General features: G+C 39.5%; 1 protein-coding gene and 1 long non-coding RNA gene across 2 annotated transcripts in view; one reads left to right on the top strand and one right to left on the bottom strand.

The window, feature by feature from the left end:
* Window positions 1–12,274, bottom strand: part of LOC132533900 (uncharacterized) — a 187,820-nt gene extending 175,546 nt beyond the window's left edge. The window contains exon 1 of the long non-coding RNA XR_009545655.1: window positions 12,155–12,274. This is a non-coding gene — a long non-coding RNA (uncharacterized LOC132533900). The remainder of the gene's footprint in view (window positions 1–12,154) is intronic.
* The window catches only part of PRMT3 (protein arginine methyltransferase 3), an 82,301-nt gene extending 69,064 nt beyond the window's left edge, over window positions 1–13,237 (top strand). Inside the window, exons 14-16 of the mRNA XM_007515880.3 lie at window positions 3,050–3,100; window positions 3,297–3,384; window positions 8,060–13,237. Coding sequence (XP_007515942.1) covers window positions 3,050–3,100; window positions 3,297–3,384; window positions 8,060–8,169 — 249 coding nt within the window. The 3' untranslated portion in view covers window positions 8,170–13,237. The remainder of the gene's footprint in view (window positions 1–3,049; window positions 3,101–3,296; window positions 3,385–8,059) is intronic.
* The last annotated feature ends 520 nt before the right edge of the window (window positions 13,238–13,757 follow it).

The raw sequence follows: 13,757 nt of genomic DNA, 5'->3' as shown, positions 1-13,757 counted from the left end.
ACCTACGCTATGACCCTGCAATTCTCTTTCTGAGGTTGTATGCTAAGGAACCCAAACCCATCCAAAGAAATTTATCTATTATAATTTATGTATTACAGTTTGTAATCGCCAAGACCTGGAAGCAACCCAGGTGTCTAACAACAGATGAGTGGTTGAGCAAGTGTGGTACACACAATGGAATACTACTCAGCAATTAAAAATGATGATCTCACCATTTTCATCCCATCTTGGATGGACCTTGAAGAAATCATGTTAAGTGAAAATCAGAAACAGAAGGATGAATATTGGATGATCTCACTCATAGGTAGAAGTTGAAAAACAAGATCAGAAGAGAAAAAACTAAGCAGAACTTGGACTGGAGTTGGTGTATTGCACCAAAGTAAAAGACTCTGATGGGGGTGGGGGTGGGGTTCAGGTCCTGGAACATGATGGCAAAGGACCCAGTGGGGGTTGTATTGTATTATGTGTAAAAGTAGGAAATGTTATGCATATACAAATGACTTGTATTCATTGTCGACTGTAAAACATTAATCCCCCAATTAAAATATTATTTTGTAGATTTGTTAGTTGAGGGAACTTGTCATTCATTTTTTTCATTCCTTTACATTAGATCTGCCTACCCTTGGAGTACAGAGAGGAGTGACTTGGGGAGTTTCTATATGCCTCTGCAGTCAAACATCTGAATAACCTACTACAGAAATTGTTTGGGAAAATACAGTAATCGAAACAAAAAATTCTGAACTGAATTTCAGAATAGACATCATAGGAGGAGAAAAATCAGTGAATTTGAAGACAAGGAAACAAATTATGTATTTTGAAAAACCATGAGCAAAAGACTAAAATATACAGTCTCAGGGAGGGGGTGATTTGTGAATCTAACAAACATTAAATATGCAACTAGAGTTCTAGGTGGCTAAACAGACTGGAATCAGAAGAAACCTCTAATTTCTATATTCAAGATTGAAAGCAAAATAAAGACATTTTTGTTCAAAGAAAAAAATTCATTGCTAGACTCCCCTACCCTTCTTGCTGTTTACCACTCCATGCCAACTTTGTCGGAGCAAGACAGGGAGAGAAAGATAGCACAGCACCAGATCTGCTTTCACAATACACCAGTGTTAGCTAAGGGCCTTAGAATACGAATAGGACTTTGTTCTTCAGTTGCAGTTAGAGCAAAATGTGGTGTGGTTTGTGTTACAGTCAAGTTGCATATAGTGAGCTCATTCACTCCCGATCCATGTTGTTCACTGTGAACATAGTGCTCAACAAGACAGACATACAGGGACGAATTGGAAACAGTTGAATATGTATGTGCTCAGATATTAGAAATCGACTCAGTTGTTACATTTTCAAAATGTTCTGACTAACTACCTGATTCTCTGCAATCATCTATAGTTCAGTATACACGGCTCTGTAGTCCTGTTTGCCAAAATTCTAACTATTATTCTGATTTTCTTTTGGTATCTTAACTCCAGTGAACCCAAAGATAAATACCACCTTTGCTTTGGACCCAATCTGTATTAACCTTGTAAATCAGTAGCATTTCACATTCTCAACAAAAGTAACGGGTAAATTAGATTTACACTGATTTTTAAACACTTAAAACCTTATGAACTTTATTTAATGCCACTTTTAAATATAAATTAAGTCATGTGAGTTCCAAAAATGAAAGGGAAGGTATTATTCAAATGTTAAATAAAAAATACAAATTTATATTTATCTGAATATGTTAGAAACTTATAGAGACCGTTTGTATGACCCCCAGTAACTCTTGGAATAATGCTAGAGTTTGTTAGTTGGCTGTTGGTTTCAGTATACCTTTTTACTGGTTTTAAATTCATTTCTGTGTTTTGTGTACGAGAGAGAGACAGGCCAAAGCACTGATTGGTCATATGTTATGTCCAGAACAGAACCCAAGGTCTGAAAAATGAGTGTTAGCAGCTGAGGGTGCTCTTCGGCCACTAATCACAAGTTTCCTTTGAGTGCTAGTACTCTTTAATTTTATTTTTGTAAATGAATGTTAACATTTAGAATTCTGTTTATCTCATCACAAAAAAATATTCACACTGTTTTGCTTTCACGTTGAGTATATTGGACTGGAAGAAGTTTAATTAAGTGTCCTCATGTACATGAATATTCAGGTTATTTATTGCTATGTAATGCACCCCCAAATGTGTTTGTCACAGTGGTTATAGGTTCCTTGCTTGAGTCTTGTCATCTGAGCTGAATTTAGCTACTAGTTCCTCTGCTGGTTTCTTCTGGGATCTTACGCTGCTATAATAGTCTGGAGACTTGGCCAAATGTGGAGGATCCGAGATGGTTTAAGAAAAGCAGCTCTGAGCTGGCTGAACCAACCGATCTCTCTCTCTCTCACTCTCTCACTCACTCTCAGTAATCTACCACAAATATTTCACTAATAAAACAGACATTATTTGTTTAGTCTTGCCACTGTAACATTATGAAATTTGCTTGGGGAAAAGCTAAAGTATATTACTTGTTTTTATTTAGAGCATCTTTTCCAGAAAAAAAGAATGACCTGACATAAGGCTAACGTGCTTGGGAGTCTTTGAAGTTGTTTGTTTGTTTTAGATAGGACAGAGAGAAATGGAGAGAGGAGGGGAAGACTGAGAGGGGGGGAGACCTGAGAAGTGACTCCCCTGCGTGTGGGGAGGTGGGGGGCTGAGGGCTCAAACCGGGATCCTTATGCCAGTCCCTGTGCTTTGTGCCACATACACTTAACCCGCTGCGCTACTGCCCGACCCCCTGAAGTGGTTTTTTATCTGCCGTGTTTGTTTTTGTGCAGTTGAGGCCTTGCCTTGTGTGGTTTCACTGCTCTAACTTGCTTTTTCATCCCTTTATAGAAAGAGAGAGAGGAAAAGACAGCACAGAAACACCTGTGTGGTGCTGGGTCTTGGGCCTGAGGCACACAAATGCATGGCAAGGCAGACCTCCTAGCCCAGTGAGCTGCATCACTCGGGAACTGTTTTGTTTTAGTTGTTTTGTTGTGTAATTACTTTAGTGATTATACTCCCTTTTTTTTTTTTAACAGGCAGTTGCTGGCTACTTTGATATATATTTTGAGAAGAATTGCCACAAAAGTGTGAGTATCATGAGTTGCCTCATAAGCATTAATTTGGTGAAGTACATTGAACTGTATTTTCATGCCCCTAGGTGTTTGATCAGAAGTATTTTGCTGTTGTGAGCAATTGGAGCTTGTATTTGATGTAGTAAATTAATGTACCATGTTATTAGAAACCCTGTAGTTCATCAGATACTTTTGAACTCTGTCAATGCAGGTCATGTTCTCTACGGGCCCTGAGAATACCAAAACACACTGGAAGCAAACAATATTTCAGTTGGAAAAGCCATTTTCAGTAAAAGCAGGTGAGAAAGAATGTAAAGGCCTGAAAAACTGTCTTGCTCTTTCCAGAGTTTACCATATTTGTTCTCCAATGATTTTGTAATGCGCCCACTGCATTTGAAACAATATAATAGGTGCTGGGACCTGTAATGCATGAGAGTATGAATTCTAAGCCCCCAGTTCAGCCCCAAGCATTCCACGTACCAGGGTGATCCTCTGATGCACATCTTCTCTTTATCTTTAACAAATGTGTAAAAAAAAAAATGCTAAAACTAAATAATCTTAGTATTTATAATTTATATAAGATTTAAGTGATAGATTATTTCATTAATAAAAATCAAAGGAAATATTTTACTTTGCAAGTGACTAAAAAAATATAACCCCAACAGAAGTAAACCATAAGTGGTATGTAGATGTGTGTGTCTCAGAAAAATAATTCTTTACTGAGAGCCTGCTGAATGTAGGTAAACTGAACACCCAACAAATTTCAGTGAAGGGATAACACCTAGTAACTCTGAGAAAAGCTAATAAAATACGATGACTTTTCTCATCCAAGTAAAATATAACATTCTCATGATAACAATAATGAGGCCAAATAGAGATTTCTTAATTCTTCTTTATTATTTATTGGATAGAGAGAGAAACCAAGAGGGATTGGTGAGATAGAGATGGGGGGAGAGATACCTGCAGCCCTGCCTCACCACTTGTGAAACTTTTCTTCCCACACCCCCACCTGCAGGAGAGCCAAGGACTTGTCCATGTGCACTCAACCAGGTGTTCCACTACCTGGCCCCAAAATTTCTTCTTTTTTTCTCCTGTGTCGTCTTAGTAGAACTTTAGAGAGCAATTTGATAATCCGGTTGCTCTGTAACTCCACAACACAATTTTTGTCCCTTGTTTATTCTGAATATGACCCATGATCTCTACATGAATCTTGAAACAGTTTGTAGGAGTGAGAATTCTGAGAGGGCTGGGCTGTGCTGGAGCATACCTGTGACCATTACCAGGGCCTGGAGTCAGACCTCTGGCAGGGCAGAAGCTTCTCAACTGGTGAAGCAGATCTGCAGTTACCTTTTTCTCTCCCCTCTGTATTTCTCTTCCCCTTTCAGTTTCTTTGTACTATCAAATAAAAAATTTAAAGAGAAAGGTGGGGGGAAGGCTCCTGGGACCAGTGGGTTCGTAGTGTTGGTACCGAGCCCCAGTGATAACCCTGGTGGCAATAATAAAAAAAGAAGTGAGAAATTTTGGTCCAGGAGGTTGTGCAGTGGTAAAGCTTTGGACTCCCAAGCATGAGGTCCTGAGTTCGATCCCTGGCAGAACATGTGCCAGAGTGATGTCTGGTTCTTTCTCTCTCTTCCTATCTTTCTCATAAATAAAATCTTTAAAAAAAAGAAAGAAAGTGAGAAATTGAAACAACCTTAATGTCCACTAGCAAAAAATGAATAAATAAACTTGAGAGTTGGAGAACATAAATTATGTATGTTTGTTTCAAAAGCAGTACTGAGAACTGATAGGTATGAACTAAAAAAAAAAAAATAGCAGAAGCAAGCAAACTGTTGCTAAGACTTGTGAGAACTGTTATCTTTGGGAAGTGGAAGGGTGAGTACACTGAACTTTGGTGGTGGGTGTGGTGTGGAACCACATTGTAATTTCAATATTGTAACCCAATATTAATCATAAATTAAAAATAAAACAAAGCTATATTTCATCTAAAAAAAGTTGCAGGATGTCTGTGATAAGACATTTTATAAAATGTTGGATGGCTGCATACACTTAGCAAGAGCAGCACTTCAGATAACTGCTGCATCCATTATAATGGTCACTTGAGGAGACAGTAGACAAGGCCTCAGCTGCTGGTAGATGCTTTGCATGTGTGAGGCCCTCAGTTTGCCCGTGATGAACCTGGCACCACTCAGCTCCTTGGAGAATGTGCTTTGCAGCCCTCACTGCAATGAGGTGTACACACTTAGCACAGTTTTTATGTTCATATGACACTGATTAATTACTGAGTTCTCTCTCGGCTTTACAACCACCACCTTACCGTTTTAGTCATGCTTGAGTAAATTGAAGGGAATCCAGCAGTGTGAATTACATACTTACTACTTTGACCCAGTGCATTATTAGCTTAACTAAGAACTGTGTGTACCTTCATCTTTGAAATTAAGATTATTACAGAAATAATTGTTTGACTTATATTTCAAGACATAAGTTAACATTTTTTAGAGCATTGAGTGTTGACTTCTTTGAGGTGTTTTAATATTGATGCCTAAAATTTTACTCTCATGAAAATGTAGCAAAAGTATCCATGAGTAGCTCATCTTGGGTTATATTACTTAAATTAAAAAAAATAGAGAACTCTAACAATTATTTGTATCTTTAAACATGAAGTGAACAAATCTGATTACCTGGTTTATAAGCATCACAGAACATTTCGATTTTAATCCTTACACTAAAGGTTGAATAGAACATTTACAGACAAGGTAAATGGTTTTTAAAAAAAATGTGGGGCTAGGTGATGGTGGAGCGCACACTTTGCCATACATTCAAATCCCGTTTAAGCCTCGTCCCCCTCGCAGGAGGAGGTCTCACAGCAATGGAGCAGCACTGCAGATACACCTTTTTCTCTCCCTTGTGCTTCCTTTCTCCCTATTTCTCTTTCTGGGATGGGGGTGGGGAGGAAGGCAAACACAAAGCAAAACTTGGACTGGTCTGGTGTATTGCACCCAAGAACTGCGGGGAGAAGGGGCTTTCAGGTCCTGCAACTTTTTTAGATGAAATATAGCTTTGTTTTATTTTTAATTTATGATTAATATTGGGTTACAATATTGAAATTACAATGTGGTTCCACACCACACCCACCACCAAAGTTCAGTGTACTCACCCTTCCACTTCCCAAAGATAACAGTTCTCACACATATACCAGCAGCTGTGTTTGCTGTAAACTGTAAACACATGTACCAACAACTATTGACTGTAAACTGTTAATTCCCCCAATAAAATTTAAAAAGTAAAAAAGTTTCCTTCTCCCTTGCTGAGTGCACTATAAATTAAAAGTTCAGATACTTTTTCGACGACATTTCATAAAACATCCATGTGATTCTTTTCCTCTTCATAAAATTTTTAAATCTGTTTTTGTGAGGGCTACTCATCTGTAGTTTTATTCTATTAAGTTTATCTGTTTTGATAATGATCATCTCTTTTTATAAGATTTTATTCATGGAGTTCACATACATTTGGCATTGTTTTTTGATTTTCGTTTTTTGGTTTGGTTTGGTTTTTTTGCCTCCATGGTTATTGCTGGGGCTGGGTGCCTGCACTATGCATTCACTGCTCCTGGCAGCATCTTTCTTCCATTGTTGTTGCTGCTGCTGTTTTTGTTGGGTAGGACAAGAAATTGAGAGAGGAAGGGGAAAGAAAGATAGCTGCATACCTGCTTCATCACTTGCGAAGCGACCCCCCTGCATGTGGGGAGCCAGAAGCTCAAACTGGGATCCTTGTGTCAGTCCTTGTGTTTGGCACTATGTGTGCTTAACCCGGTGTGCAACTGCCCGACCCCCGCACTGTGTTTGATATAATTTAACTGGGGGCAGGTGGTAGCACACCGGGTTAAGCACACAGCATGAAGCTTAAGGACCTGCGTAAGTATCCTGGTTCCCCACCTGCAGGAGATTTGCTTCACAAGCAGTGAAGCAGGTCTACAGATGTCTGTCCTTCACCCTATCTTCCACTACTCTCTCAATTTCTCTGTCCTAAACAGTAAAATGGGGGTGGGGGTGGCCTCTAGGAGCAGTATATTCATAGTGGGGGTGGGGTGGCCTCTAGGAGCAGTATATTCATAGTGCAGGCACTGAGCCCCAAGGATTTTATCTGTTTCTCTGTTTGGGTACTGACAGGAATAGGGAAACACCTGCAGCACTGCTTCATCTCTTGCAAAGCTTTCCCCTGCAGGTGGTAGCTCGGGGCTTTGAACTCAGGTCTGTGTGCATTGTAGCATGTGCGCTCAACCAGGTACACCACCATATGACCTGTGGACCTGTGCTCTCATTGAGCATTTAAAGCTATATCTTTTCTTCCCTCTAAATACTGTCTTACCTCGAGGCCATTTATTTATGTGTTAGTTTTCATTTCATTGGTATCAGTATGCTTTCTAGTTTTACTTGTGATTTTTATTGTTAGATATTTGGCCTTTAATCTCTAAATATTTTAAGATTAAAGTATTTTGTTACTGCTTTTTAATTTTTATTCAGATTGAGTCAGGACATGTTCTACATATTCAAATATACGAAGATTTTTGTCTTGAGCCTGCTTTTGATCTCTCTTTGTACTCTAGGTTTCCTAGGCTCAAGTAATTCACATTCTGTTATTCCCTCTAGTTGGTATAATTATCAGCAAAATGAGATATGAAATTTGCATGGATAATTACATTTGTTTCTTGTTATGTTTCTGTCAGTTCTGTGTCACATATCTTGAAGCTCTAAACTGTACACAAGGATTACAGCTGCATTATGTAAGGTTGATTATGCAAAAAAATTAACACTAACTTGCTCTAAATATTAGATCTTATTTTTTAAAAATGACCCAAAAAGTTCTTATTAGTGTACCATATCAAGACAACTATTGATACAAAGAAGTATTGGGTATCACTTTTCTACTGACCTATGTTTGAATATATAAACACGGTTTTCCTTCCTTCTCCAGGTGAAGCATTGAAGGGAAAGATCACAGTCCACAAGAACAAGAAAGATCCGCGTTCTCTCATTGTGACCCTCACATTGAACAACTCCACTCAGACTTACGGGCTTCAATGAAGGGGGAAACACACACACAAGCACACACAAAAGTCATAAAAGCACAAGTTATCTGATGGGGGAGTGGGGAGTGGCTGGAGCCGGGGGCTTTATATGAGTCCCCAGCTGTGGTGGATTCTTTCCTCATTAGTCCCCTCAAGACTCACCGCTAAGCATCTAATGTAAATGAGCCGAGGAAGGGAACCATCTAGTACTCGTGGTCCACCTGTGTTGTTCTTGGAAGTTTGGCCAGCCAGGTAGATCTCAGCAAATGTAACTCCTACATGGAGTTTAGACATACTGGGGAGGGAGAAAATGGTCTAAATTAAAGAATAGTCTTTGTCATCTTTTACTATACTAGTGGCCATATAATAATTATTACACACTTTATTGCAGATTTCCTGCTTTTCTGAGCAATGGGTTTAACACTATGATCTGGTAGAGTATCAGGACATCATAGATTATAAACAAATGTGAGCTAAAATTCGGGAAACAGGTTTGGTTTTTTAATTATCTTTATTTATTGGGTAGAGACAGAAATTGAGAGGACGGGGGACAAATAGAGGGAGACACCTGCAGCCCTACTTAACCACCCATGAAGTATTCCCCCTGCAGATGGGGACCAGGGACTTGAACCCCCCTTGCACACTGTAGTGTGTGCGCTTAATCAGGTGCGCCACCACCTGGTCCCGGGAAACAAGTTTTGCTCTTACACTGATCATATTGAAAATCGTTGAACTGCTTGTCCTGATTAGTATGTTTCTAGTCTCATTCTGTAGTTTCTTCCATCTTGGAAATAAGTCAGAACTTTATTTTGCCCAGGTTATTTAATTTCAAAATATTTATCGCAGGTTTCATAAGTTTTTAGAGATTAAAATAAACAAGTTCTTGATATCTTTTCCAAATTAGCTTTATATGCAAAATTAGATATAATTGGTAATATATTTACTTTAGTCTATCAAGTTACATGTAATGCAAGGTTATTTGCTGAGTTTGAAATGCTAAATGAAAAACATTCAATACAGTGTATTAAATATTAGTGGTATAAACTTATTTTGGGTCCAGGTAGTGGCACACCTGGCTAAGTGCACACATTAAAGTGCACAAGAACACAGATCAAGCCTCTAGTCCCCACCTGCAGGGGGAAAGCTTCACACGTAGTAAAGTAAGGATGCAGATGTCTCTGTCTCTTTCCCTCTCCTTCTCCTCTCAATTTTTATCTGTCTCTATCCAATAATAAAAAAATTCTTCTAAAAAAAAAAGCAATTGCTGCTTGCAGATGCTGCAAAAAAAGAAAAAGACCTGTTACTTTAATAATTTGGTATTTTTAAATTCAGAATTTCAGTATATATTAAAGGAATAGTTTTTAAGAAGATACTGATTTTTGAGGCCAGGCAGTGGAATACTCAGTAAACCAGACATGTCACCAAGCTTGAGGACCCAGATTCAAGCCTGTTGTCCCCACCTGTAGGAGGAAAGCTTCATGAGCAGTCAAGCAGTGTTACAGGTGTCTCTCTCCTTTATTTCCCTCTTTCCTCTTGCTTTCTTGCTGTCTCTGTCCAATAAATAAAAAAACAGAAATAGTGATTTCTGTACTTTTTTTTTAAGTGATTTAATATTGATTTACAAAATTATGAGACAGCAGGGGTATAATCCACACCATTTCCACAAGCAGAGTTCTGTGTTTCTGTCCCCTCCACTGGAAACTGCAGTAGCTCTCCCCAGGTCACAGATAGGGCTTGACTTATTTCTGTATCTGTATATTGATATGTATTTGCTCATTTCTTCCATAGTCCTGTGTTCTCCCTTGCAAACCTACACCCACTGCCACTTGGGAATGTCCTTTTTTCCTCTGACTCTGGAAGTATAGACCACAATTCTTTATTAGGTGTAGAAGGTGGGAGTTCTGGCTTCTGTAATTGCTTCTCCAGTGGACATGGGCGTTGGCAGGTGGATCCATACCCCCAGCCTATTTCTGTCTTTGCCTAGTGGGGCAGGGGTCTGGGCAGGTGGTGCTCCAGGGCACATTGATGAGGGTATCTGCCTAGGGGAGTCAGGGTAGAATCATAGTAGCATCTGCAGCTTGGTGGCTGAAAGGCAGTAAGATACAAAGCAAAGGGCCCGTGACTGCAGTGAGGTGGCCTCGGGTGCAGTGAAGCAGGGCTGCAGCTTTTCTCTCCACCCTGCCTTCTCAATTTCTCTTTGCGATATAAAAATAAACTTTAAATCACGACTGTTGACAACCCCAATACCTTAGATCAGATTGAGGACGTCTTCCTCATCAAGTAGTAGATCACGTTGGGTTGTGGAATAGTGTTTCTTCATTCGAGATTTTGTTATAATGGTGATAAGGAAAAATGGATTGAATCAGGATGCTTTCTGTGGACCTGCTTTCATTGCCAGTTTCGGAAACCTGTCAGAGGCCCTGGCCTAGGTGAGAACTTAACTGCTACTCCAGTGCTTGAATGGAAGAAAGGACTTGGAGCAGAAGTTCTTTGAAAGATTGCATATGTGGGGCTTGGGCAGGGCAGTCTTTACTAGAAAACAGCTTCTATAGGGCCCAGTGGTAAAAGTCACAGTAGACTAGGGTGGGGGCCAGGCGGTGGCGCACCTGCTTAAACACACATGTTAAAAGTGCACAAGGAGCTGGGTTCAAGCCCCTGGTCCCCACCTGCAGGGGGAAGGCTTCACAAGTGTTGAAGCAGAGCTGCGGGTGTCTCTGTCTCCCCCTCCACTCTCAATTTCTCTCTGTCACTATCCAGTAAATAAAATTTTTTTAAAAATTACAGTAGACTAGGGTAATATAAATACTCATAAAACCTTTCATAGGAGGGGCCCGGGCGGTAGTGCCGCGGGTTAAGCGCAGGTGGCGCTAAGCGCAAGGACCAGCATAAGGATTCCAGTTCCAGCCCCTGGCTCCCTACCTGCACGGGAGTCGCTTCACAAGCGGTGAAGCAGGTCTGCAGGTGTCTTTCTCTCTCTCCCCCTCTGTCTTCCCCTTCTCTCTCCATTTCTCTGTCCTATCCCACAACAACAGCAGTAACCACAACAACAATAAAAAAAGTCAACAAGGGCAACAAAAGGAGAAAAAAATAGCCTCCAGGAGCGGTGGATTCATAGTGCAGGCACTGAGCCCCAGCAATAACCCTGGAGGCAAAAAAAAAAATAAAAGTTTCTAGGTTTTTTGTTTGTTTGTTTTTTTATTAGCTACCAGGGTCATTGTTGAGGCTTGGTGCCTACAAAATTGATCCTACGTTTTTTCCTTCCCTTACTTGATAGGATAGAGAGAAATTGAAATGAAACAGGCATAGAGAGGGACAGAAAGAAACACGGATACACTGGTAGTACTTGCTTCACATCTTGTGAAGTTTTCCCCCTTGCAGATGGGGGGCAGAGGCTGGACCATGGGTCCTTGCACGTGGTAACCTGTGCTGCTTGCACATGGAACATGTGTTGTCTAACCAGGTGGGTCTGGCAACCAGGAGCACGAGGTCTTTGTAACTTGAGTAAACCTTAGTGCTGTCCAAAATTATGTGCTTTCTGTATATGCTCTTGAAATCATCTGTTGGAAGTTTGGTTAAATGGGTGACTAAGAAGTGTTTAATGACCATTTGTAATCTAATTTAGCCAAGTATATTTAAATTGTAAAGTCCTTTGCTATATACAGAAGTTATTATTTACTCTAATGTTTTCACCAGTATATTTCATGTTCAGAGAAATTAATGGAAGACTTGGACTCTAGACTACAAGGTTATCATAAGGCCAAGCTAGGTAAGAATTTTCAGTGTTCATAGAGAAACTAGATTAATTACATGGGCCAAATGAACTAATAAGGCTGGTCCTAATTTTTATTTATTTATTTGAATTGTTAAATGTTTGCTTTGTATTTAAAATTTAATGTAATTTTAATTCATGATCCCCATAAGAAGTGCAGCAAAAATATACTTGAAAGATCCTAAGATACTCAGTATAACTTGAGAAAGTAGCTTTTACTTCAGAAAGAAACAAATACCCTTTTTTCAAGCGTGTGTGTGCATATAGTCTTCTTATGTGGAACTTGCTGGTCTCTTGAACAACAAAGAAAATTGGTCCGATTCAGAAAATAATTCTTGTTTAAAATAACATGTTCATAACTTTCAACTTGTGTCTGACTCTGTGCATGATGCCTTCGGAGTTATTTTCTGTTTGAATGAAAGACACCCACAATAGTGGTATTTGTATAGTTTACGCTTAAAAGCAATGGAGTAATCAAATAATTCATATTTTTGTGCTGTGGTTTTTCTGTTGAACTATTGTAGTATAATGTCTTATGTTTCCAGTCTAGCTGGAGAGAAGGCTCTTAGGCATTCTCGGCCCATCCTTGTATGATTAGGATTCCTGGAGCCCTTTCTCTTAGTAAAAAAAGTAATGTGGATTCCAAATATGGGGAAATTATCCAATTGAAAATCTAACCTCCCATCTGACAAAGCCAATGACCTGTGATATTGGCTTTGCCTGGTGGTGGCAAACCTGGTTAAGCAGACATAGTACTTACATTGCAAGGATCCGGGTTTGAGATCCCGCTCTCCACCTGCAGTAGGGATGCTTCACAATTAGTGAAGCAGGTGTTTATCTTTGTCCTGTCAAGGGAGGAAAAATTGGGTGCCAGGCGTAGTGGACTCATAGCAGCGTCAGATACTGAATGTTCTGAAGAAACCAGTTGCTGGAGATGTGCTTTGTAGTAAGATCTGTTACCAGTAAATCTGTTTCCATCTACTATTCTGAGGATGTAATCAGCTATATAGAGGAGAGTCAAGAGGAAACCAAGCTGAGAGGCAAGAAACGACCTGTTTAACCAATGCTGGCACCGGGGATTTAAAAAAAAAAAAAAAAGCAGGGGCTGCAGTGGCCAGAGCTTTGGGGTCAAGGTCTGAAAAGTGAGTCCAAGCATCACGTCCTGGAATGATCTGGATCTGTAGTAGAGAACAATAAAGCTTGTTCATGTTTTGAGGGGGGAAAGAAGTAACTTTAACATGGTATTATTACTATGCAGATCTGTAGTATTGAGAATAATAAAGCTTGTTCATGTTTTGAGGGGGGAAAGAAGTAACTTTGACATGGTATTATTACTGTGCATACCCCTAAACAATACTGAAAAAAAGTGCACTGTTGTCTTAAAGTCTTACTGGTAGAGGATATCTAACTAGTTACTGGGTGTGTCCTTGAACTCTCAGTCTGATCATTATATGCTCCTAGGTGTCATACGTATAAAGAACTATTTTGTTTCATGCCCCTTAGGGCATGATACGAACAATTATCATTCTGTCTCAGATACCAATTTATAAAGCTTTGCACAAGTCAGTTAATTTAAGCCAATATATCAACAGCAGGAAAAGCCAAAGGCACACAATTATTTCAATAGATGCAGAGAAAGCTTTTGATAAGGTTCAACATTCTTTTTTGCTTAAAACATCTTTCTGTTTTGTTTTTAGAAATTTGGGTTGAGGGAATATTCCTCAAGTTAGTAAGAACTATATACAATAAACCCACGGCCAAATATCATAGTCAGTGGTGAGGAACTAAAGCTTTCCCTTGCAGATGAAGAATACGACACTGTTAGTACTCATCAT

Source organism: Erinaceus europaeus, chromosome 17 (genome assembly GCF_950295315.1).
Source record: "Erinaceus europaeus chromosome 17, mEriEur2.1, whole genome shotgun sequence".
NCBI classification, from domain to species: Eukaryota; Metazoa; Chordata; class Mammalia; order Eulipotyphla; family Erinaceidae; genus Erinaceus; species Erinaceus europaeus.
The sequence above is the reverse complement of the archived record's forward strand: the minus strand, read 5'-3'. Positions and strand labels throughout refer to the sequence as shown.